Genomic DNA, 26523 nt, shown 5'->3' on the forward strand with positions numbered 1-26523 from the left:
CAGTGGGCCTTGCTGAAAGAAGGGGGGGGGGGAGAGAGAAAAGTGAAAGGAGGCAAAGAAGGTTGCTCTTCTCAACCTACTAATAAGCTCCCAAAAGTGGTCTTCCTTCATCCGTGTGCTAAAAGCCAAAGCAATCTCTGCAGCATCAGCAGGCGCTGTGGTCAGGGCTGGGTCCCAGCCAGCCAAGAGTGCAAATACAGTATTAAATGCATTCATACTTTCCCACTGAGACAAAGCCTGAAAAGCCTAACCACTGCTCCATCCTCTGTTCTGCCTCTTCCCAGTTAAGCCTCCTGATATTCCTCCTAAACAAAAATGTCCATCCATGTTTACACAAGGAAGAGGCTGAGGGTCATGGGCTGCAACAGCCGAGAAGAGCAGGCACATTGCTGCAAACGTGTCCACTGTTCTTTGGATTTGGAGTAGGTACTCGGTGGCTTTGCTGTTGTGATTCGGCATCCATTTACACAAACACCAGTGTGGTTCTCAGAGAAAGGAGGATTGTAATTGAAACCACCAAAAATAACCATTGGCATACGACACTTGTTATTTAGCACAGACCCCCTTCAGCAGTTTTCATGGTCATGATTCAGCAGACATGGTGGCAACACTCCAAAATAAGGTCTCGTTCTCCTTTTTCTGCAAAAGGACCTCAGAGCTGCACAGAGCAGCCTAGGAGAGGACCTCATGCCCCAAGCTTAACCAATTTACCACCACGCTGCATCCCAACCACAAGAGAAAATACAGACTAATGCAGTTGTAGACAGAGAATTGTGCTAAGCCTTCACAAAGCCTCTCCCAGGAAGCCCTTTCCCCACAAGCAAAATGGACCTGGGCTGCTATTCCCAGCAGCTGATGAGTCAAATAACTTCATTATGAAATGCTTGCTTAAGACCGGAGTTGTTATTTAAGGAGCCGGTATCTCACCTGCCTCACAAAGATAATACAGGTACATGAGACAACACACTCAGAACGTAGCTCCTCTCTTTACCTACAGAAGTGATGCTCTGAAGCAGCTTTTCTTTAACTGTTTTAAATGTGTCACTCTAGCACAGGAGGTGTTTGCCCAACTTCTGCTGAGATAATAAAACTGGACACATAACACCTCCCAGCAGTTGCAGAAGCTAGTGAATGTACAAAAAAAAAAAATCTGTTGGTTTTGGTTGGCTTTTTTTTTTAATGAATTAAGATAATTTAAAATGAAAATTCTTCATCTCAAAGAGAGATTGGTTGAAAAAGTTACTGAATGGCTATATGAGGCGACGTTTCTCTCCAAATTTTGCCACACAGAGAACAGCAGGGAGTAATGTATGCCCTAGACTTCTCATAAATATATCTCAATAAAAAAAGGTTGTAAGCTACACAGTTTCAAAACAGTTGAAATAAAACTCCCTTCCTTCCTATAAATCTGTGCTTAAACTTCAGGCACGAAATACCATATTTAGCATTTCCAGAGGGATGCACAGAGAGGTGACCACGAGGAAGATGGCTGTGGTTGTAGACTTCCCTTTAAACATCTTTTGCTCTGAAAACAGACAAGCATGCTATGTCTGAAGACATAGTTATTTACCAGTTCCCAATTTACACATCCATTGGTAAGTGAGCTCCCACAGACATGAGGGTTTTTGTCTTGCACTGGTCATGTCAGATCTTCTGAGCTGTCAGACACAACCACCTTCATATATGAGGACTCAGAATCTTTTAAACCAATTTGGAGGAACAATTCTGCTCCTTGGAGTCTTTATAGGGTTTGAATTGAACCTGGCACCTCAGCTTTGAATCTCATCGTCTTCCAAAGGTCCTGGGCTGCTGCCTATTCAGATTGTTACTGGTCATTGCCCCTTTGGGAGGGCTAGGAATCAGGGTACAAATAATAAGCAGCAAACCATAGCAGCTGTATCATGCTGGCGCATGGAGAGAGAGAGAGAGGAAACGACAGACAGGAAACAACTTCAAAAAAAAACCCCAAACCAAAACAGTGGAACTGTGCATTTGACAGGTTTTTTTAATCAAAGTAAACCACTCAGAAATGTATACATGTCTTCTGAGCAGATTACTCATCGTGACTATTTTAAAGCTATTAGCTGGCAACTACTTCCCAGCTGATGCAGATTCCCAGTTGAAGGTGCACTGGACAACACACCCAAACTCTTTAGTTCTTTCTTTCCTCATTTTGTCATTAAAAATAACTAAGTGACATGGGATCTAAGTGTCTTAAAAACACTTGATGATTTTTTTCATCAAGAAAAGCTTATCAGGCCAATGCAAAAGCTGTTCACCCAGCTCTTAGTGAGATGATAAAGAGTTAGGTATATAACTTGCCCATCACAAAAGAAAAAAAAAATAAAAAATGAAAGCTTACCCACCTTTGGCTGTTGGGAAAGCAGAATTCTGCAAGTTGCAAAAGCTCACATGATTTATCATGGAAATGATTACATATTCAGGAGTGGCTAGTGGCAGTGACTGTGCCACTGTACTGGCAGACGCACCACTTGTGTGAACTAGTAGCTTGGTAATCATCAGCCTCCCACCCTGTTTCCAAAAGGAATACCATTCTGAACAGTGAAAAGAAAAGCTCCCCATAGAAGCACTACAACGCAAGCAAACTCAGGGGCTGTATTTCAGTAGCTCTATTCTTCCACACCTTACAGTAGAACTTGTCGTAGAACTTGTCTTATTTTACTGACATCCAAGCTGCCAAGAATTGATGTTGAGATTTAGATAAACATATGAAGTATAGATAAATATTACATGCAACCACTCTGCTTCTTCCAAATGCCAATATTCTCAGTGCCATTGACACTAAGTGCTATAAAGAAATAAAGCAATAGTTAAGCTGATTATTTGTTTTAAAATGATTCATGTTTTAACTACATTAAAAAAAGTCTTGAGGCAAAAGATCTAGGGAGCGAGGTTTTTCGGACAGAGTATGTGAATTCGGAACCCAAGTCCTTCTTGGGTCCTCCTTCAAAACCAGTGAGATTTTGCCCTTTTTTTTTTTTTCCAGTTCTTTCCCCATCCTTCCCATAGATGTTTATAACTTTCTGTGCGTTCTCTCTTCCTCTGCTTTTTGAATTGTACTAAAACCACATTCAAGAGGAGAGGGATTCATTCACTGCATTGAGTAACAAGCATTCCAGATTTATTTTAGGCTGCGTGAAAGCTAATAACATAAGCAAATCTTACATTTTCCTTGAGACAGTACAAACACTAACAGTCAGGAACCATGTCTCAGCAAGACAGCAGGAACCAAATCTGAGTAACAGACTCCACAACTGCACATCACGGAGTGTGAACATGCTCTGCTCCGTAAGCCACGCCAGTCCACATGAGCTGACACAGCCCCATCATGCAAGAGGGATGTGAGGCCATGCCAGAGCCTTTGTGGACCTTACAGACACGGGACTGTAGCAAGCTGCCTTTACGAACCTTTGGATCTCAGCACAACCCCAGAAATACCTCTAGCAGCATTCCCTCCACAGTGATCCCTCCTCAGCAGGGGTGCAGCTTCTCCTTGTTATTTCTATGTGCAAGTAGCTATCCAGAAATACATGTCGCCGACATTGACATGCCTTGTAGTGCCAGGAGGTCTTTAAAGCAGGGAGACCTGTTTTGCTGGAATTACTCAGTCCACACCAGTTGCAAGAGAGCCACCACAGAAGGGTACCATTCAGCAAGCAACCTAGCTAACCAGGTTTACAGTAGCAGGGAAACAGTTTCCTCTCACGGTTGCTGCTGATGCACATACAGAAGTATCTTCTTCACTCTTCCCTCTTCCAGGTCTCCTGGGACATCCACATGGAATTGAAATGGTCTGAGACAGAGGCAATAACATTTCAGAAGACAGGTGGAGCTAGTGACTCTGATTTTCCAAGATAAGCACAACACACCCATAAACCAGACCAACAAGACTCAAGAGCATGCTACCCACGCACTGTATGACACCCATCAGGGTAGAAAGGCACTCGCACCACACTCTGCAGCTCCAGTACTTCCTCATGATGCAATATGGCTCTGGGAACTTGGGATGCAACTGGTGAGAGGAAGGGCGTGGGACATAGCCACCACTTACCAACTGAACTGGGACCAACTGAGGTGCAGCACTGAAAAAAACCACTCGGAAATACCGCTGTCCAGCCTTACTCCAGGCATCCAGAGGTAAGACAAGTTAGTTGCAGGGATGCTCTCCACATGGTCTGGGGTTCGACACTGGTGAAGCCCACTGTAAGACAGGGCTTTGTGCGTACCTCCAACACCACCCTTCCTCTTGCTCGCCACCACCATGCATTTCCCAAAGCTGATGCAGATGACACGTACCCTTGCTGAGGGTCATCTGAGCAGAGGAAGCCAAGTTTGTTGTGGCAAGCTGTTTCCTGTGATCTGCAACCCATGAGCTAGCTCCTGTGGCCAGCTGCTTCTGGGAATGTTTCAGGGAGGGGAGATGGGTTTTGAGGTACTGCCAAGCCACTTGCCCACAGCAGCACTTGTTAAATTACAACGGATATCCAGTCTGCAGCTTCTCCCAGCGTTCCCCCTCTCCTCTCCATCCCCTCTGGATGACACGGCATGCCTGAGATGAGCTTAAATACCTACCCCTACCCCAGAGTGCCCCACGGTGCTTGTACAACAGAGATCGGCGTACAGCAATGAACAACATCTAACATAGAACCTGTATTACAACCCACATGTGCCATACTTCTTTGTTACACCATATGTCCCCTGTAAGGTGACTGGGAAACTGTGCATGTGGCAGGGGGAGGTGTGCTATGGTATGGTAGCCAAATAGATCAAAGAAGGAGAAATTAAATCCTGCTTAAAGTGAAATACAGTGCAGGCCAGTGCTCTTCCAGGGGGCAGGCCGGGACCCTCAGGGCAACCTGCAGACAGCTATTCAATTCCTCTCTTTCAGTGCAAGAAATGTTAATGCACCAAACTCTACACTGTGACAAGAGCTGCCAGGTAATGTTGTCACACAGCCTTTGAAGTCAGCCAAAAAAACAGGGAAAGGGAAATTCTCCAATACTCTCACCAGCACCTTTCCATCCACAAGCAAAAGGCAAGAGACCCAAACAGAAGACTGAAGTTAAAAAAATTTCCTGTTTTTCATAGTCATGGCTCAATGCAGGCACAGATACCTTGAAGAGGTCAGAAAGGCACCAGCCACACAATTACTGAAATCATTTAAACAAAAAAGAATCTGACGTGCTTCTGGGCTTGGCCTATTCACACAAGAAGAGGTATTAGCCAGATCTAATGAAAATCATGACCAGAATTAGCATTTTCAGTCACCCTTGCAAATGTAAAGCCCACTAGCAAATCAGCAGCAGCACTGTCTGCGCCACAATTATTGTCTGTCCAGGGGAAACCCTTGGGATACAACCTTTCAGGTATGACAAGCTGATAAATGGAGACATCATGTGGCTACCCACATGGAAAAGTAACTCCCTCATGAAGGAACCTAACGGATAAAGAAGCAACTTTTCAACCATAGCACTGTAGGATCCAAGTTCAGTTTAACACTGGAAACAAGAATCTCACATTTTGTGAGAGGTACAGGTAAAACCCGCCATGAAGAGGTCATCCGTAGCTTTAAAGACAATTCAGGCTTGAGGAGAGATCCTGTACCAGGGCTTAATGCATAAATGTTAAGCTGGCTCCCTGTACATTACCCTCTCCTCCCTCAGGCAGAGTTTTAAAAGCAACAAGTCCTTTCACAAGTGTCCAGTGCACTTTCAAGTGACTGAGGAATAATGCAGCCACAGCAGACATTGTCACTCCTCTTGCTATTGATAATCTTTGTCTCAGCTAAGAATTGCTCTGAAACAAAGTTTTTAAAACTTCTTATTGCATACTGTACTTCAAATGTGCTATACTTTTATTTTTTTCCCTCTACAAAGGATAAGTCATGTTAGAATTATGCAGCTTCAAGGAATGCAAGCTTAGGGAACTCATTTTTTCTTGTTGCTAGCCACAAAGACACTACCTCTGGACTTATTTATGGGCTCTATTATAAAGCATTCATTCATTCATTCAGATTCTTGCAGTTTAGGGGGAATTCCTTCTGAAACTTTATGGTTTTCTGGTTAACACAATGTGTTTTTTCTTCCGCTTTACTCGTGCCTGCTGCATTTAAAACTAGACCTTAGTAAGTGCAGGAAAGCAAAAATGTAGAGATTACCTTATTTTGTAAACAAAATCACTGCATCTGCTGGATACATACTACTAAAACCACCAAATTGCTTGGCAGAATGAAAACGAAGCAGCAATAAAGCAGGCTAATAAAGCGAACAAACTGGTTGCCATCAGTGTCCAACCCGAGGTCATAACCGACAGACCTCCTGTTATCACACCTCAGTGGCATTCACGGATGAGGAAAACAGCTTTAGGCCTTTTCAAATCCTCAGCTGGTACCTCAGCTTTAAAGGAAACAGGTGTATTCACCTACAGCGGCTGAAGAGGCAGAAACGCTGTCTTGGAGCCCACCGCCGCCAGCAGCTGGGTAGCCTCACAGTGCCCTCACTATGCCAAGACGGTGCCTTCCACCAACTCCGCTGGATTCCAGCTCTCCAGCTTCCACAGATGCCAGGCAGGACATAATTTCTTATTCATACGTTAATTCAAATTAAATAAACGTTCTCCTTCAAAATTTCACGTTTCTTTTTTTTTTTTTAAATTCTCAACTGCTCTATTATTTCTAATGCAAAGGGATAATCAGAAAAGAAAAGTAATTGGTCTAAGACCCACAGTAACTGGCAATTTTCCCTCACTAATTTCTATTTCCATGTCACTGCCACTCCACCCCACTGATGCAAATGTTCTCCAAGCCTTCTTCTAGCGCTTGGAGTAAAACAGGCACCAGCACCTGTGTGCTTTCACCCAACACACACTCTCCTGCCCAGTGAGCGGCAGCCTTGCAGAGCAATTAAAAAACTAAGGCAAGGAGTTGAAAGCTGAGAGCTGGAAGGAAGAAAAAGCAATACATGGGAGATAGAAGCAGAATAGAAAAAATACAAGAAAATTAAGGGGGGGGGGAGATGAGTGATGTGGAAGTTGTTCATATGAAGTTTTTAGAGGTTACTCAATGTCACCATATGGCGGGGGGCTGAAGAGCAAGAAAAACAGGGAAGGTTTTTAGGGTTATGGCGGGGGACCTGAAGAGCAGAACAACAGTGAAGTTTTCTAGGTTAATAGTTTCCTTAATATTCCCACAGGATTCTTTGCTACTCTAAACATAGCGCAAAGGAAAAAATAAGATTCGAGTAGATCATCATCAGGGGCAGGTTCAAGAAAGAGTTCTTTCAACCTCCCCCAAACCACTTTCTCTCTTGGAGTAGAAAAATATCCAGAGTTCTTAAGCAGTATTAATGCAGACACATTTGGAGCACGCAATCCCAACACCACAGGCAGCCTGAAGACAAAAGAGGAGCTTTCAGTCACTTAAGAAAAATTGTTTGAGTTGAGTTATATTTGTTGAGTTATATTTCGAGTTAATTTTTCAATGCCTACTCAAGCACCTAGCAGAAACATCCTTCACTGCATGCTTGCTTTCAGTGCAAGAGTCTACCAATTAAGCTGTCACAAGCCCTTTTGTGTACTTAAGAAGTTTAGAGTACTTCAGAAATTTAGCAGAAAGCCTATTCCTGAAGGCCTGAATCTTGAGTTAATGTTTGTATTTGCATTGTGCTATCTACCCTCCCTCACTACGTGAAAGCTACTTTGAGCTTGTGAGGTCTCTTCAGGTAAAATTTGGGGTCAAAGAAGAGACTGTCAAGTGCATTTCATTATTATCTGCATACTGTACTTGTTTTCATCACTTACAGAAGGGAAATGACAGCTAGGCACAACAGGAAAAAACCTGAGCCATGAGCAGGAAACAGAATCTCTTGTTTTGACTACTAAGGTAAGGAAAGATAAATAGTGGAAAATTCCCTCACAGGGACTTTAACAGAGGTGGATCATTTGACAAAGTCTTCCTCACCACTGTTTTTATACGGTCAAGCCACCTGTTAGAGCGGCTTCACTATATTAAATAAAAAGGGTCAGACCAAGGAAGAAAACAAGAAATAGTTTTACTTGAGACTATCTTTAAGTAAACATAATTGGGGGGTTCTTCTATTTTGCTTTTTAAGTACTGTCAGAGCTGCAATCTGCAACTGTAAGACAACAAACAGGAGTTTGGAGGGACAAAAAAGAGTGGTTATTTGCTCATTCTTATGTGTGATACCAACTAAAGCGAAGCATGGAGTTGAGTTAATGAGAGGTTCCTATTAAAGGCTGCATGAGTTTCCACTGTAAACAAATCTCTTTAGTCTAAATTCAGCAGAACGTGTGGTGCTGGTACCAGCTTGATGCAACTTTTAAGAAGCATCAACTGTTAAAGTCTATTTTTATTATTAATATATTTAATTATGTGTTTTTAAGTTATTAAACTTTGAAACTGAAACCAAATCCCATGTAGCTTTAACACAGAAGTGCAACAAATGTTTGCTGCCAATGACAGAACAGCAGCAGCATTTTTGCCAGGCTTCTGTTCCATGCTTACTGTATACTACAACTACTAATATTTACGCAGCACATATTTCTGCAACAGTTCCCACCACCAGTTATCGACCGACTCTACAAAGCCTATCTGTAGGCTATGCTATTTCCACACGCACTCCCCTCCTTTCACTGAAATTCTTGCTTACCAGGTGTTCTGGCTGCAATTAAAGTAACTGGTAATCAAAATCAAATATCCTCATACTCTAAAAATGGAGTTTTCAAGGAGAAGGGGAGAAGCAGCCTCGTGCTGGCTCTGCTCAGCCACCAAGTATCACTAACCATGCCAGCAACAGAATCCAAGGCTGTTTTGTGTTTATGTCTGACAAGCCAGATAAAACATAATGTTTTTAAAGATGCTTAATAAAGTAGTTGAAAGATAATGATTACCCAGTCTCATCATTTGCACATGAAAGATGGAGCAGAGAAGTTACAGTAATTTGTTGCCAGACTTCACTGGAACAAACAGCTGCATTTTACTTATCTTCAGATATCAAAGGACTTGAGTGGGACAAAGATTACTTGGCTTGACAAGCATTCAGAGACCCCTCCAGCTCAAAACCAGAGATTTTCTGAGGAAAATCATGAAAGGATTTAATTTAAGCCTAGCAGCAATTCCTATTATACTGGCATGAAATCTACCACCATCCCCTAATCCTGTCAAAGCTAAGACAAGATGCTTTGCCTTCTTTCCAAATACAGTGGTGTTGCACATCTCCAAAGGCTACAAGCAGACAAGTTCTTCCTCCCAGGAAGCAGAGGCTTCATGGCAGTGTTAAGTCACTTTAAATCTGCTGTGGTCCTGCCCATCCCATGCTAGCTCCTCACTCAAACAACTAGTTTTCTGCCAAAGAGCTGGCTCAGAGAGCTCAGCTCCTGGGTCACACCAGTGCCAGGGCAGAGGAGACAGGTTAGCAGCCCTGGGACAGTCTGATCAACAGCAGAGCCACATCCTCCAGAGCACCAATGAGCTACACCAAGTGTCAGAAGAGTTTCTTCTCCCCCCACCCACACAGGAGCAGATAAACAGAAGACCTCAAGTCACCTTCTCTGCACCCTTATCTTATTCTCTCAGACTCATGTAAGACCATTGTGAAAATCTACACAGCTCAACCAAGAGCAAGACCAGAAGCAGTTCAGTATTTTCCCCTCAATATATGCTGCAACCTGCTTTATTATTTAATATACCAGATGCCTTTAACAAGAGCAGTAAAATCACATTGTTCTTGTTCGGAAATACAACATTTTGAGAAGATGAAGTCAATGCCTGTGCTATAAAATAAACAGGAAGGTTACTGAAGAACCAAAAAGAAAATGTTAAAGACTTAAATTCAAACTTTTCCAACTGTACCTACTCTAGAAGCTGAGCAGAGAGTTAAAGTTCCTAGGTAGCTGGAAATAGGTTTCATTTCAGTTGCTGCCTCAAAGCCAGTTTTTGTGTTTAACACATGTGGTTAGACAGCCAACCACCATTCCTGGGGATTATCTGCTTGGAGTATGAAAGACAATAAAACAACCCACCATTGGTTTTTCAGTCAGACCTGGGCATGATTCCCATTAGCACATTTTTATTTTAAAACTCAGTGTGATTGCTATGATTTTATAATACAAGAAAGCTAAGCACAGATGTTGGTACTTTGAGCAGAACAGAACTTTGCCAGGTAAATAACAAATTGCAGAGTTATGAACTGCTTCTGAATATACAGAAATATGTTGCATGGCACAGCAGTTTAAATACATTAGTCGCTGCATGCAGTTAAAGAAAAAGAGCATCTTCCAATCTTTAATTTAATGTGAATTAAAACAAGCCAAATCCAAAACCCAACGAGGTAAATGCACATTTTTCCCTGTTGATTTTGGATCAAGCTTTAAGTAAGAACCGATGGTAGACAGCAGCTCTCATTACTCAAGAAGAACAGCAATGACTGGTGTTGAGTACTGGTTTATCATTAAAGTAATGGACTATTAAAATATAACTACAAAAGAAAAGAAGCAAGTTTCTGAAGATGGTACTTAATGGCTTTTTACACACTATCAGTTTTCCAGACCGCAAAATACAAGACAATACAGGTATCAGAAAACCTCAGCCTTCTCCAACTTCAGGCCACCTCAATTAACAGTTGCAGTTCAATAATTTAGCAAATGCCACAAATATGTAAGGCCCTGTTCCAGTTAGCAGTAGAGAGTGTTTTAGGGTTATTTGCTGCTAGAATGCTTTTCAGCTTCTTCAGGTTTTTTACCTTTAACGTTCCTTCAAGAAGTGTAATATTTGACAAAGATACGCTGAAATACAGATCCAGCATTCGACACTCCAGCATTTCACCTGTCTCCTACTTGTAGGACACTTACCATGAAGCCATTTAAACCTTTAGAAAGCTTTAAAATTAATTTTATTGATGGGAAGATTGTGAATTTGATCTGGAATCTGCTTTAGGATTGACAAAGTGCCCCCACATTCATTAATTTACTGTTATTTTTATGGAAGTCACTTAAGAGCAATAGCAATACACCTGCTGATTCACAGGAACAGCAGCTGTACTCATGCAACAGCCACATGCACAAACACAGTCCCTACTGACACGCTGTATGTCTTGTCAAGACTGCCTGAGTATTTAAGTAAGTCTGTTATTTCTCCAAACCCCAACTCCTTCAAGTTTTCCTTGAGAATTATTCTGCTGAGGGATACATTTTCATCAACGCTATGGATTTATAGGAACAAAGCCACTTGCTGAAACTCAGGCAAAGCAAGCAGAGGTCCAAAACCTCAAACCACCATCAGGACACACCTCCAGTTGTGATGGGGACAAAATAAAAAGGCTTCCCAGAAGAACAGTTCATTCGACCTCAGTCTGGGATCAAGATTAGGCCTGACAGGCTGCTCACCACCTCTCTCATCTCCTTTGCTACTTGAGCTACAGCAGATTTTCTGTTACTGCCCATTACTCTATGAACCCTAAAGAGTGGTAGTAAGTAAAGGTCTGGTCATCAGCCCAGAATCAGAATCATTAGTCTGGATTTACAGTGGTGTGCTCAGTTAGAACTAGAGCCAAATACCACTCCATTCACTATGCTTGCTGCACTTCAGCATCTTGGTCCTGGATCTACTTCTTTTCCTTGGAAAAAAGTACTGTACAGAGTACTTACAGGGTGATCAGCATGCTCATTTTGCAACACTTCCCTGAGTTTCCTAGGTTAAACACACCATAGTAGGTAGCCCAAGCAAAAGAGGAGAAATCTTGAAATCTCTGTTACCTGGCAGACCTCCACTTACATCCTTATGCCCCACTTGCAAAGTTCAAGGAGTCATTTCAGGCAGGTTTACAATGAAGTCATTATAATTCTGCTATTTATTCCTTTCTATTTAAGAGCCTGCAATACAGCCTGGTTTGAACACATATTCTGCCTCTGGGAGACAGGCATTAAAGCAAGATTTGATAATAACATCATTCCATTTAATTGTACAAGGAAAAATGTAATGCATTCACAGTATGTAGCATTAACTCCTTTCAGTTTTTCTATTCTTTGTTTCTGCTTGAATTCATAGCTTACACTTAAATATTTTTGCAGTATTCAAAAGACTGTCTCAAGCACTGTAGTTTAAATCAGACAAAGAACAAACGAAGTCTTGAAAAAAATGATGACCAACTGCATCATCGGATAAGCTCTTCCTTCATGCAGGTCTTGGCTAGAATACAAGAGTTCGGTTATTACGGAGCAAGTCAAACATATCCATGATTCCTTGCCTTGTTTTAAGGTCTTTAGGACATCGGTCCCTTCCCCAACAGCAGGCACCTTCCATAGAGAGTTCTGGATATGTCTGATATCAGTTACAGCCAAGTGAATAAATTCTTGGGCTCAAAGCATCAGCTGATATAAATCACTACTGTGCTAATGAAGTCAAAAGAGCCACATCAGTTTACACACAGGACATGACCCATACTTGCAGCCTGGGAAAGCAAGTCAAAGGAAAACCGCCTTTTCTTTTTATAGCCTGGTTCTCTAATTAGGATTTTTGTCTGCACTGTAATTTGGTATTGGGGGGGGGGAGAAGAGCACCACATACTTTCAGCAGATGGATCAATACGAGCTATAAAAACTTGTCATAGCTGAGTTTACTCAAACATAATCTGCAAACGTCCCAGAGCCTTCAAGACCCCAAAAAGTATGAACAGTAATTGTTGTAAGCACACTGGGAATGGCAATTCTAGTAAAAAGGCTGGCTAATAAGAAGTGACATCCCCTGCCTGGGGAGGGAGGAGGGACTGTGATCCTGAAAAATTTTGGGCTCAGGAGACAAACAAAAAGGAGGAAGTGGAATAAAATGGCCATCCCATACATGCCAGGTTGGTGTCCAGGTAAGAGTCCAAGCAGCGTGCACGTGGTAATTAGGATTTTTGTCTGCACTGTAATTTGGTATTGGGGGGGGGGAGAAGAGCACCACATACTTTCAGCAGATGGATCAATACGAGCTATAAAAACTTGTCATAGCTGAGTTTACTCAAACATAATCTGCAAACGTCCCAGAGCCTTCAAGACCCCAAAAAGTATGAACAGTAATTGTTGTAAGCACACTGGGAATGGCAATTCTGGTCCTTAGTAAAAAGGCTGGCTAATAAGAAGTGACATCCCCTGCCTGGGGAGGGAACAGCTACTGTGATCCTGAAAAATTTTGGGCTCAGGAGACAAACAAAAAGGAGGAAGTGGAATAAAATGGCCATCCCATACATGCCAGGTTGGTGTCCAGGTAAGAGTCCAAGCAGCGTGCACGTGGCTTGCCTCTGGGGACAAGTGAGGGAAGCACTTTTGAATTAAAAAAGTGCAAGACTAAGCACAGATAAAAAACAACTAGGGAAACAAAAAAATAAAACTAGCAAATCGTTGCTTGATTATTGTGCAAAGAGTAAGTTACCTATTTTGCCACTCTGGAAACAAATAGTTAAGCTGTTTTAACATGATTGTGTAATTCACTTGACAAAGAGAAAGGATAACCCAGCTATAAACTGGGAAAACAGATGACTAATCATGCAGTTGATAAACAGTTTGCTCTGCTAGAAAAAGACCTGAACTTCAACTATTCAGTCCTTCCATGCCTGCATACTTCTGCCCAGTTCTCTCAAACCATCCCTACTCTACAACACTGTGAGAACAACCTTTGGCAGCCACCTCCCAGGACTTCTCCCACTGAAGGGCAGTGATCCCTGACCCAACAGGCTAGAGAGCCCATGCTCTGCAGACTCCTTCAAAGTCACAGAAGAGGACTGGCCTCGTATTTTACTAGCATCACTGTCAGCTTAGTTTCCTGCTTCTGAAGTCAGAGTTTAGGGTGTGAGCTGAAGCACTGCAGGCACATAACACTCCCCTGGATGGCACAATGATTTCTTGGTGCTAGTCACCTTGTTCTCTAGTGCAGATCTCCAGCAGAAGGATCAGCATTGTGTCATCAGCCCAGTCTGAAGACAGGGAAAACAGCGGGGGTATGATGGAACAAAGGAAGAAGAGACAAACAAGATTTCAGTGACTCCTATTATTGTTGAAGGGAACAATTTCTAAAGGCTTCTTCTCAGAAAAGGAAATGGACACGATTGTTTGGGAACATCCACAAGCATGAATCTCAAATGTTAACCCTCAGGATTCCCTTATTAAAGGTGCCATTAATCAAAGGGACAGGCCAGAATTTACTGTTCCCTTCAGCTTTATAGAGGGAGCACAGGAGTGTGTGTTGGGAAAGCTTTCAGGCTTTCCCTGAGGAGGCATGAGTCTGTCTTCCCTCTTGTATGAGCTTCCTTACTTGTCAGCATGATTCTTTCCACTGAGCAACAGGTAAAAGAAAAGCTTTTTAAAAAGGAAATACTGCACTTTTCCGTTAAGGTTACAAGTGATAAACCTCCACAACTAGCATACTTCTCCTACTGAAGAAGAGGAGGGAGCATTTTTTCCACATATAGTCAACAGTTTTCTTTCATTTGCCTGCTTCTGCGATCAGCATTTTGGTGGCAACCCCCCCTCCCAACGCAGAGTTAGGGATACTCAGTGGCTTCAGCAGTCTTTCCAAGCAGGGCAAGGACAGCTGCATTTTGAACAGGATTGATCCAGAGACATGAATAAACTCGAACTGATGCAGGCATGACAAAGTCATGCAAGCGATTTCTCATGACCTGACCCACCATGAACATTCACAAGCCCTAACAGGCATTGCAGGAAGGAGACTTAATAGGACTTGTCATCCACCTTTGCATTTTCTGCACAAGAAGGGAGAGCTAGCAACCCAAGTCCTCTCCCGCAGACATTTCCACTCATCTGACAGACACACAAACAAAACAAACTGCCATAGACCCTCTTCTCCATTGCCTCCTTGATTCCCATCTAAAAGAACGCAGCGGACAACATGCTCTGAATGGGGAGGGCCACACAGCCCTGGATGTATCTGACGACACCAAATCGAACCACACACTATACCAGCTCATACCAACGAGCAGGCTGGAGCCTCCTGCTAAATCCTTATCAGTACAAACAGCCACACAGCAGAGAGTCCAGGGCAGAAAAGCTACATGACTGCTCAAAGTCTCAGATCAAGTCTCATTTCTGACAAAATTTTAATTCCAAAAGCCCTGTGCTATGAATCACTACATGACTGAAAAAAACATGGAGGTAGTGTTAACGCAGTGTTAGGTTCCCCTGGGATTTACGGAGCTCTGTGAGGAAGACACCTTCTTATAAAAAATAATCCTCATCTGAAGCAACTGCCAAACATGGTCTTTAAGGAGAAGGTTTCAGATATCTGCAATAAAAGCTTGACAAGAACAACACAGAGCCACTTAAACCTGATGTCATCTTAACATTTGGGCAATTCTGCCCAAGGTTGGCTTGATGATTCAAAATGGGAAGATTCACTACTCTTTAGTGTAAGGACAGAGGGTAGAATCATCATTTGTCTGTCTGCCAGGTCAACATAGTCAAACAAGACCTCATTTGTGACAGAACTTTTTTTTTTTTTTTTTTTTTTTTATAACTGTGTATCTGTGAGCATTCACACACTATACAGGCATGAATCATTTGGGTATGACACTGACTATCAAGATGGATAGGTAAGATTTCTAAATGTGAAGTAGCGGTACAACACTAGGATCCCCTCCCTCCTCACAGCTCCCTCAAATAAGTGGAGTGGTGCAGCTGGCATGCTCAAGTGATGACACAGTACCAGCAGCACAAGGTACACTTTCCTTGGAAAAGAAGGGGCTCATGGTGATTCTCAGCATATTATCCTTCAAACACCTTATAGGCAGCAATGCAGTCCCTCTACCTGCCCTGAAGTCATGCCATTCCTGCAAGTTGTAATGCATTGCCTGAGAGGAGGAATGAGAGGGCTCCTAGGTCCCTCTTACATCATTTCAGCCTTTAAATGGGGGCCACAAATCCACTCTTCACCTTGCCCCAGCACACTTTGAGGCACCAAAATGAAATTGCATCTTACCTTGTCTTTGTATAAAAACCCTGAGCAGCGGATGAGCACTTGAAACAGCCTTGAAGAAGTTGTCATCATTATTAATAGGGAGAAGGTCTCCATGCACATCAGCATATCCGATCATCACTTCCAGGTTGGCTATGTGATGAATGTGAAGAATTAGTTTGTAGAAGTCTTCAAACTTTCCTGGCTTGTAGCGATCCAGGGAGAACCTTCTGAACTCTGCCCCAAACTGCAAGAGAAAACAAACAGAGCGTTTGCTGTCAAATGTCACCACAGCCCAATGCTCTAGCTTGGCATTTGAACATACATCACCTCTCTCTTTCTATGATGAATATAGTCACATATCGGTGCTTTCAAGTCTACAAATGACCTTTTAGGCCCTCACATTAGAATATAACCATGGCTACCAAGACACCACCCTGCTTGACAACAGATATGCTCAAGTCTGCCACCTTAAAAGAAAGTGTATTTTTTAAATATTAAGTTTTCATTAAATCCTCTAGAGGATAATTGCATTTGTAGGATTTAACTTTGAAGCTCCATCATTCATTATCATCATCTCAGGCATCCACAGAACCATTCTTCTCCGAAGCAGAAGTGTTCACTCTACTGCTTTCAAAAGAAGTTACTCAGCTATTCAACCAACCTTATAAAAATTCTTTGCACGTTTCCCATCAATACCACTAGGATCCCAACCACAAGACCTTTAAAGAAGTGTGGTATGTGAGCACACAGCTTGTTATTAGGAAACACACTCACTCTACATGCCCCCTGAATTTCCTGGTATCCATACAGGAGGAGGAAAGTTCTTATTCTAAGTTAGTTTTCATGGGTTTAATTTTTCTGTCACTCCACTGTTTTTTATTTTTGAAGCTTTACAGACCAGTAAGTGGTTGTTAAAAAGAAGGAAAAAAAAAAAGAAGAAAAAAAAAAGAGGGTGTGATTTGGCACAAGACAATTGAAAATGTTATAAATCAATGAAGTTATTTAAAATAAGTCAGAAAGTGATTGAGGAAAATATTTCAATGGACCTTATTTCTGATATTAGAAACCAAATATGCTATTAAGAACAGGAGGAAAAAAATTAGATTCTCTAACCAAGGAAATGAAGAGAGTGAAAACACAGGCATCTAGTTAAACTAAGTAGCTTAAATAATCTTTCTGGTACTTTTAATTCCATAACTCAGATTGTATAGTACTAGTAAACTACTGTTCACCAACTGAACCTCTAAATCATGCTAACTCACTCCTGAAAGCATGGAACCACATCCACAAATCCAAGAACAAGGAAGGCTGTGACTAGGATCTCATGGAAGTTCTCATTTGCAAAGTCAGTCAATACCAGGGCAAGAAACCAAAGGAAAAAAACAAAACAAAACTAACAAACAAAGGAAGAAAAAAAAATATTGAGAATTTTCTGTAGAGAAATTCTTCCTCAAAATGGAGAATGACTTGCTCAGAGATTCTCAGATGTTAAATCAACTTATACATGCAAGCCACTCTTTTGCTGAGACTAACAAAAGTATGAATCATCACCATAATCATCTTCAAGCAAAAAAAACCAAACAACCCTACTGGCCTTGGGTGCAAGCATGTTCTCAAATTACTTCCGCAGTTATGAAAATCCCACTCTTCAGCATCAAAGCCTAGTTGCGATCATCTGAAAGCTTGTTTAGTCAAATTATGCTGCTTGTTTGTAATATTAACTGCTAGTTCCAGTTTGGATTTCAATTCAGAGTGCCCATCCAAATGCACAAAAGCTGAACAAACCACAGCTGGTTCCAATGGAGGAAAAACAGCCCTCCTTTGTCCTCCACCCCCTGCTCCTCTCCAGAAAAATCTGAGTGGCAACTTACTTCTGTTGACATATTTCGAACTGAAAAAAAGCTTAAGTCTTTTTATTTGAAAAGTATCTTAAAGTTTTCTTTTTCTTAGATTCAAACAAGAAGCAACCATCTTCAAGTGACAAGTTTAACATCTGCGTGGTAAACTAAAGGGGCAGGAACAAGATCTTTGTAGGCTTTGCTTAGGGCTGCATCTCCTGCTCCCACACACCTGAACAGAAACAAAGGATTCCTTTAGCCAAAAAAGTGCCAGGCCAGGGTATTTGGATGCCAATCTCAGTAACCACTTGTTTACTGGACAGACTACTTGTTCAGGACCATTAGCATGCACGGTACTTGCAAGGAAGCGGATGCTGTGCAGTCTCTCCCCAGCCAGTAAAACACCCATCCTACACAACCACCCGGACACCTGCCCGGCATGGTCCTGCTCGGCCTGACACAGGTGCCGAGGCACAGACAGCTCCCGTGCTGGGGCATCGCACTCAGCGGGAAAGCGACATGGGAAAGGAGAGAGGAAAGAAGCAAGGATGGTTATTTACACGTTGGTATGACCCAAAGTTCAGCTTAAGCTGCCACATGAGAGGAGGACAGCTGGTGAAAGGGCCAGGCCTCCCAGCCTAACCCCCGCGGGCACGCTAGACACGATTGTATCAGTGGAGCGTGACATGTGGGTAACAGGCCACCCACAGGGATTCAGCTGCAGACTTGGGGCGCTGAGGTCTGATGCGAACGCTGTGTAGTCAAATGAACTCGTCCACACGTTCAGCCTCAGGAAAGCCCAAGAGACAATTTCCTTCACCTAGGAACAGGACGACAAATGCAAGCGATTTCACTTGTGCTTTTTGCAGGACGCAGGCCTTTAAGGCAAGGGAGCTAGAAGGTGATTCTGCAGAAAGGAGTAGGAGGAGGGAAGAGTCTCTTCAAAAGAGATTTAAGCAGATAATGCAGATGACGTTTTGTTGTTTAAAGGTTAGTATTACTGTAGTAGTAGTTTAGCTGATTAACTCACCCCGTGCTTATACACAGGCAGCAACCATTGTCAACGGGTTTTTTCAGAAGAGGGGAAAAAAATGCTTCAGCAGTGACCGTTCATTCATCATCCCTAATGAGGCTGATAGAGAGTATCGCAGTAATAATAGGTTTTGCAGTACCGCACAGCTTGGAGACTGGGTGCTCTGCATTGTATTCAGCCAGGATTTCAAGATAACATCCACCACGTATCTTCCAGAAACTACAAATTCTGAGGGCTTTGCACAGATAGCCAAGATGACTATCTGCTTTCCTAAGCTACAAACAAAGTTCATCTTTAGTATATCCCTCCACAGAAAGAGACACAAGGACTGGTGTCTGCCAGCAGTCTCTGCCAGAACAATACTGTATTACACTGTTTGATAAACTAACAGTTTTAACAAGCAGAGTAGTTTTCCATAATGAAGTAAATGATTCTGACCTATTTATCTAATGCAAATACTACATTTACTATTGCAGAAGTCAGAGGACAGGAGGGTCCAAGGGGACTTAAAAGAATTTAGTCTGACAGAGCTAATTATGACTGAAAAAAAAAAACTAGAAAGAACTGTACATTTGTTTCACAAAGAACAAGCTCTGTCCCAAGATCCTCCGAAGTATCTGCCAGCCACTATACTTGCTGTCTGCAGCTAGATGACAAAAAGCACCCAACAAAATGCTATACATCAAGCAGGAACCATGAGCAAAACCAGATGCCAAGAAAAATTATCAAAAAAAGAAAAAACAAAGTGTTCTGATAAAAGTTGTGTTAAAGAAGAAGGAAGTCACAGCTAGCTGACCAAAACGTACACAGGCTGACCAAGAGCAATCAACTGCTCATTTTTTTTTTTTTTTGAGGAGGGAGCAGGATTTTGACATTTGTTTACTTGGAGGGCTACTATTTTGTGAAATTAAATGGAAGAGTTATTTGCAAGCAAGAGAGACCAACTTCTTCTTTAAATTTTAAGTTTCAAAAAGTTTACAGGGTCAAAAATGAAGCCCTATGTTTATGAGGTGCCATCCTTCTAGTTTATCGCTGGCTTTGAGTTCAGGCTATTGTAACGAGAAAATATCAAAGAGCAACATTTAGCAATAAACATGAATTACCTTAGCCACCTACTTCTCCCATGAAGTAAGTATCAGGAACAGAAACAAAAACAAACACTTTCATCATAGACTGTAATTTCAGCTTACCTGCGAGATTTTCAAAATGGGGAAGACCTGATCAGGGCTGCTTTATCAGTGAGAAGGAGCAGAGGCCAAGATAGAGGAGGAGGGAAGACTGAATGTAGATGGTTTTGTGCTGGCTGACTTCATCTGGGACTTCAGAGCTCTGCTGTCACATTCATGTCTGTGTTTCTCTGTTCCCTCTTTCTCCTGCAGCCATGTCTTCCCCAGCTCACCCAGCACTCTCTTGCTCTGCTCCCAGTCTCACAGCGCTTGTCACTAGTGGCAAGATGCCACCAACCAAGCAGATGTTCTCTGCAACAAGCTCTCTCTTCCCCCCTTCAACCGCCTGTCCCACAGCAGCTCTGCTCCACCCCAATGATCAAGCTGGTGGGAAGTGTGGGATTTTGTGTTCTGCTCGGTCCCCTGCTCACCTCTTGCTATTTCTTCCAAGAGACAGTCACAAGAGCAAGACAGTCTCTCTTCTATTTGCCCTTCGTAGGAAGCCCATCACAGATACAATTTCACTACCTTCTCCCTCAAACTTTTTTCCTGATTGGCATGGTGCCATACTCCTACCCTTTTCCTTTGTATTCTCCCTTTTCACTCCCCCATAAAAATACAGCCATGCTCAGTATCTTCAATTCTTAGAATAGTTTATCTCCCCAAAGAAACCCAGTGGTTCCCCTTCTTTTTCATGCTTCTTGGGCACAATGCTTCATGTCTCTGCTTTTCATTTGAAGAACAGCCTTTGCAACCCCTCCAACCCTCTCCAGCAGTCTGTGAGGCTCAGTCCATGACAACACTTTTCTCTCTTCTGCATCTACTCAGAAGACAAATTCGGCTTCTTTGTCTGTCCCCCTCACTCTCAGATCAACTTCTGTTCATGAGACGCACCTCCCATGCAAGCTCTTATTGATCTCTTCACAGATGCTCAGCTGCCAGCTCAAGGGCAACTTAAAGCTAAGCTTACCCTTTTCCCTGCTTCACCTACTTTCTTTCATGATTATTGGGCACAAGACCATTATACTGCCTTCCCCAGCACCTGTAAGTCCAGTACCACCCTTCATCCAGGCAGTTGCATATATCCATATGTTAATTACCCAGAGCTTTTCTGCCCAATATCTTAAATCCATGGACACCATTCAGCTACTTATCTGCACAGCTGGACTTTGCCTTGACTGCTGCTCTGTACTTTTCCCTAGCTTTCCTAAACACTATTTTGCCTCACTACCACCCAACTATTTCTTAGTTGGTGGTCGTTTGTGAACATAGCTATTTTCCCAGCCTGTTCTTCTGAACTCATCATCCCTTTCTTTGCCACCCCTGCTCCAGTAGCTCCTCTCCTATCAGGTCACCTGCGTAGCTGCTTTCTCCCTACCATCTCTCTCAGTCAGCACTGCCTGCAAGCAGCACACAGTGCCAGCCTTCCTCACTGCATCAAGTCTTGATATTTAAACCCACAGTGCTGTTCTCCTTCAAGAAGCAGTCGTTCGCAGCAAAGCCTTTAAAATAAATCTTTGCCTTAAGCGGTTGGTCTACCTTTCCAAAAGCAAATCTCTTCCTTTTTTCTTCCAGTCCCCTACATCTCTGGGAACAAACCAAAGTCTGTTTGCAAAGGATGTAGACCAAGCTCATCCTGTATTTTCAACCGAGCACCACACACCCCCTCACACCACACAACTTTAGCACAAATACAGCACGGGATGCATACATCCATGGCATGTCACCATCAGCACAAGGGGGAAAGAACATTTGGCACCTTGCCACCCAGAGGGACAAAGGACCACTGAATCAGGAGGTCTGGTCCACGCTGCCAACAGCAGACAAACCCATGAGCCTAGCTTCCTGCAGAAAGGCAGGCCTGCACTAGTACAGGTCTCTAGCAAGAACAAACCATTTTCTGAACACTTACTAAGAGAGATACCTGCATGGTTACAAGACACCTGTAACCAGTAAGGGCTCTGGCTGGTTGCAAACTTATTTAAGATCCTTTTAGTTTCCGCCAGAGGTTTCCCCATGAGCTCAGGGCTGACAACAGCTGCAGAGAAGTAATTTCATGCGCACACACACACACCCCTAGCCAGACCTGATGGGGGACCGGGAACAGCTGTACAGGGTAGAAGCAGGAGGGATGGCCCCAGGCCAGGTGGCCCTGGGGCTGGTGCACCACACCCTGCCCCAGACATTTCTGCCTCAGTTAACTTCAGGAATTTCCAGTGGGAATGGGACTTCCTCTGTACTGAGAGATTTTGCCTTCACTTGGAGGGAATGTCTCCAAAGGTACATTTCATCTTTAACTTCTGGCCTGCATTGTAAAGGTAATTAGGGGCAAGCAATCAATCCTTGGAAGAGCGTTTCTTGGTTACTAAAAGCTCAGATTAAGTGCGTGCAAAGTCTTTTACAAAGGGAATGATAAGGGACTACTGAGGAAAGCACTATTAATTGCACCCCTGAAGAACTCCTTGGAGGTGGCTAGTCCTGCAGCCTGCCAGACAGAGCCTCCACAGGTATTTTAACCTCACATGGGAGACATTCCTTTCTGACTTGGCTGTAAACAACTTTTCAACTTTAAAGAGCACCTCGGCAAATTAAAGGTCCATTGTTCAGTGTCCTTTAGAACTGTTTCAGTGTGGCGAGACTAAAATTCAGAAGGCTACTCACATAAGACAGAGTGGCTGGATGAAGTTTTAAGCAGATCAGAAATGCCCAAGTTACTAGGCTAAAAATTATTATGAAAGCAAAGGTGAGAACCTGGAGGCAGGATCAAGAATAGGAGAGTATGGGAGGTGCTGAAACACAAGGTAGCAGCCCTAGCCTTCTGGTCAATGCATCGTAGGGCTACTGATAACCATCCGGCTAGCACAGCTAGCACCCAAGCCTGTAACAGATTACTAACTTTGGGAACACTGTCAGAGGAACTACCATCTTTCAGTAACGAGATTTTGACTTTTTTTTTTTTTGTTACGCAGGACCTGAGACTATAACCCTAGCACCAGAGCATATCCTCCTCCATCCCATGCTCTGTGAAGCCAGGTAGCCCAAAGCACATGTCCCAGCCTTCCCTGTATCTCCTACAGGCGCTACTGCTCACATAGTGCCAGAGTATAGGTCAGGGAAGACAGTTACACTGTGCTGGTGCTTATTGCAGCTGTCACCTGAACAGAACTATCGCAAAATGACTTGTCTGTGCAACACCTTTTCAGCTGAAAAGTTTGGCTTCTCATCTGTGAAGGGCAGCAAGCATGCACGGGACTAACTGTTGTGGCTCAGCTGCTGCACGGCAACTTACACTGGGGTCACTTTCTCTCAAGTCACCTAACCATTTAAAGACAGCCTTAAGTTTACTAGGTACGACCGCTTCAGAAAGTCATCCTACTATGAAAAACAAAGATTTGTAATAACAGAGGAACCAGGAGTTTACTAGATGCTATTTAGCACATCAGAATAAATACAATACCTGCTGCCAGAAGCTCAGCAAACTGGGAGGAAAAGGAACAGGGGCAAGATTTCTTAAAAGATTAACGTTTACAGTCTCTTTCTCTTGACACATTTTGCAACAATCCAGACCCTCTCAAGTTGCTATTGCTGTGGCATCCTGTCTTCATTTGAGAGGGGGAAGCATTGCGGTTTTCTGAGTCCGTGCCACATTTGGTTTGCATATAATCAAATATGTTTTGAAGCTCAAAACCAGAAGTTAAATCAGCTGGTTACAGGGCTTTTCACTGCACTTATTTTAGTTTTATTCTAGGTATGACAAGTATGACCTTAACTTGGAAGAATCTGAAGTACTGCTTAAAAACTTAAAGCAGACTTAAAGTCTGTTTTAACATCCTGTAGGTTTAAAAAGAGTGATGCTTTTTGATAAATTCTGAAGTGTGCTACACATGGAAAACATTTCTTAAGACTTCAGAAAGCCTGTAAGACTTCAGGGTTAGAGTGAAATCAAAGTACAAAAGGCTGGAAAACACAATTTGTAGACCTCTCTCACTTAGTTAACACCACACAGAGAAGAACCAGACCTTTAAAATCTCTTTACAGGGGACTGGTAAAAGCAAGTTTGCTCTTACCGCTGTTGCTACAGTTATAACACTGCTTGATGTTATACTTTATACCTTTCAAATACACAATGTGTGTACATACACTGTAATAGCTAAACAGTCATGTGGACATGCAATACGGCTAAGGTGTCTGAGCAGTATCAGCAACTCTTGGAGCGGGAGGGAAGGGGAAAAAGGATGTGAAAGGTTTCAAACAGCTAGCTTAATGTAACAAGCACAGGTACGCTCCTCCTAAGAAGAGGAGACGACACATGAGCAGGACAAACCACCCACAAGCTGTTTGGATATTACATCAATCTAGCAGCTGGGCAGGCTTGCTGAAGCGCTGACTTCTACACTCGCCCAAGACCAAAACACATCATTTTATCTGCTAGCGACTTCGTAAGAGCACAGAGCATAGCTGATCCCAAACACGCTCTCTGTCTTCAAGGTCCAGAACAGTATCACATCTATACCCCGCATACATCAAAATATGACTGAAAATGTATTAAAAATCCATTTGCAGCATCCATCTGAATACCAACATTTACTGGAACAAAGTCAAAACAGGATGGGAGAAGAGGAAAAAAAATATGGTTATAGTTAACTGGATATATTTATCTTAATGGGTTTGTTTATAGTAGTAGGATGTTAGTCACATTACTGTTAATTTGTAAATCAGTTTGTAATGCAAGAAAACATGACTATTAATAAGGCAGAAATGTCACAGTCAGCACTTGAGTCAGGTAGCTGCGTTTTTATAATCCTCAGCCATCATCAAAAGTTCCTGTTGTTCAGCAACAAAAAGGGTTTTTTTCCAAAGGACTATTTTTCAGGGAACCACAAGTGCATTTACCCACTTTTGAAAACATGAAAATGAATTCTTACTTGTACATACAGATTGCAGGAAATAATATAGTAGCAGTAGTGAAATATTTTTCTGCTGCTTTTAAGCCAAAAACATAAAACTGTCAGTTTCAAAGTGCAAAAAACCTACACTTTCACAAAAAATTCAAAGGGCTACTATTTAAAGGCCTGAGGCAATCTTATACCTCTACTATTCCAGAATATCCAAGTGACTGGAAAAGAAATACACACTTGGGCTGATAGCTACCCTTCTATTTGAAAAGCTATACGTACAATTCAAGGGAAAAAAAAAAAAAATCTCTTTTCACTCAGAGCAGGACCAGAGAAGATTTGCTACATGGAGCTATAATTAAAGAGAAGTCCAACCATTAATGTAGGAATTCCTATGGAATTCCTATTTTAAAAGTATTTGTTCTTCTGTAGACTTACACTCATGGAGAAAGAGGCCTGCAACCTCTCTGTAAAGCTAAGGAGAGAAAAATGAAACATAGCTTTGGGATCTCGTGGCCACAAGAAGGATTCTTAACAAAACAAACAAAAAAAGCCCCACACATCACATGCGCTGGAGCTCTTGGTAAAAGGGAGAAGAGAGTGAGAAGGGGTCATCTGGAAACCTTTTTCAGAGATTAGAGGCAATTTCTTCGGAGGGGACAGATACTTCACTTGTCACCCAACAGGGGAAAGGAGCCAGTGAGTACTAGACACATGAGAATACACAGTTGTTTTAAGCCAGCAAGATAATGTGTTTTCAGAGCCTGTCTAAAAGGGCTGAAACATTAATCCTGAGCTACACAGACAACACCTAGATAAGAACTGAGCTTCTAATGTATTCTGTTGTGAAAGACAGGAGTAGAGGGATAAGGTGTAATTACAATTCAATTAATATTTTCCTACGACATGTGCCAATTTCTAAGCAGGTTTCTCTTTATCCTTCCGCTTTCCTATCTAGCAATAAGCTTTTAAGTGTTTTGATTATAAGGCCAGCTCTCAGGGGAGGAGACAGAGGAAGGGAGGAAGCACGGAGCCTGAAGGAAGACAACTTCTTAAAGCAGAAGACTATAGCAATTCCCATCACTGCCATGTCTGAAAGCAGGGGTGTGCACAGATGGCTGAAGCTCTGTTTTCCTCTTCAGTATTTGCTGCAACACGGTGATTTGAGAGGCTTCTGCAGCACCTTACAGTCGCCCAGAGAAAAACCGACCTGACGTACACCAGAAGGTATTACACAGCGCCACAAATCTCATCTTTCTGCAAAGACACGTAGCCAAAGAACACATCACTGCGAATGTTCCCACCGGGTAGTCACAAGGCATTAAAATATCCACGGACACAAGCATCAGGAGCTGAAGCATGCTGCTGGGCCACGTTCCCAGCAGGGGTGATGGGTCAGGCTAGGTCCAGGGAAGGTACAGGCTGGTTTAGACCAGCTGAAATCCGATCGTCCACAAAGCTCACACGTCTACTGGACAAGGAAAGAGAAATACCACTTGCAGTTTTTGGCCCTTCAGCACAAGAAGGATGTTGAAAAACTGGAGTGAGTTCAGCTACCAAAATGCCCCCTCCCTCCTTCTCCCTCCTCCTGCCCCCCCCCCCT

At 42.7% G+C, this 26523-nt stretch overlaps 1 protein-coding gene across 1 annotated transcript in view; it reads right to left on the minus strand.

Moving 5' to 3' along the window:
* LOC103896781 (partitioning defective 6 homolog gamma) overlaps positions 1 to 26523 on the minus strand; it is an 81475-nt gene that overhangs the window by 39324 nt on the left and 15628 nt on the right. The window contains exon 4 of the mRNA XM_009276687.2: positions 16010 to 16232. Coding sequence (XP_009274962.1) covers positions 16010 to 16232 — 223 coding nt within the window. The remainder of the gene's footprint in view (positions 1 to 16009; positions 16233 to 26523) is intronic.

Source organism: Aptenodytes forsteri, unplaced genomic scaffold, assembly GCF_000699145.1.
Source record: "Aptenodytes forsteri isolate BGI_AS27 unplaced genomic scaffold, ASM69914v1 Scaffold97, whole genome shotgun sequence".
NCBI classification, from domain to species: Eukaryota; Metazoa; Chordata; class Aves; order Sphenisciformes; family Spheniscidae; genus Aptenodytes; species Aptenodytes forsteri.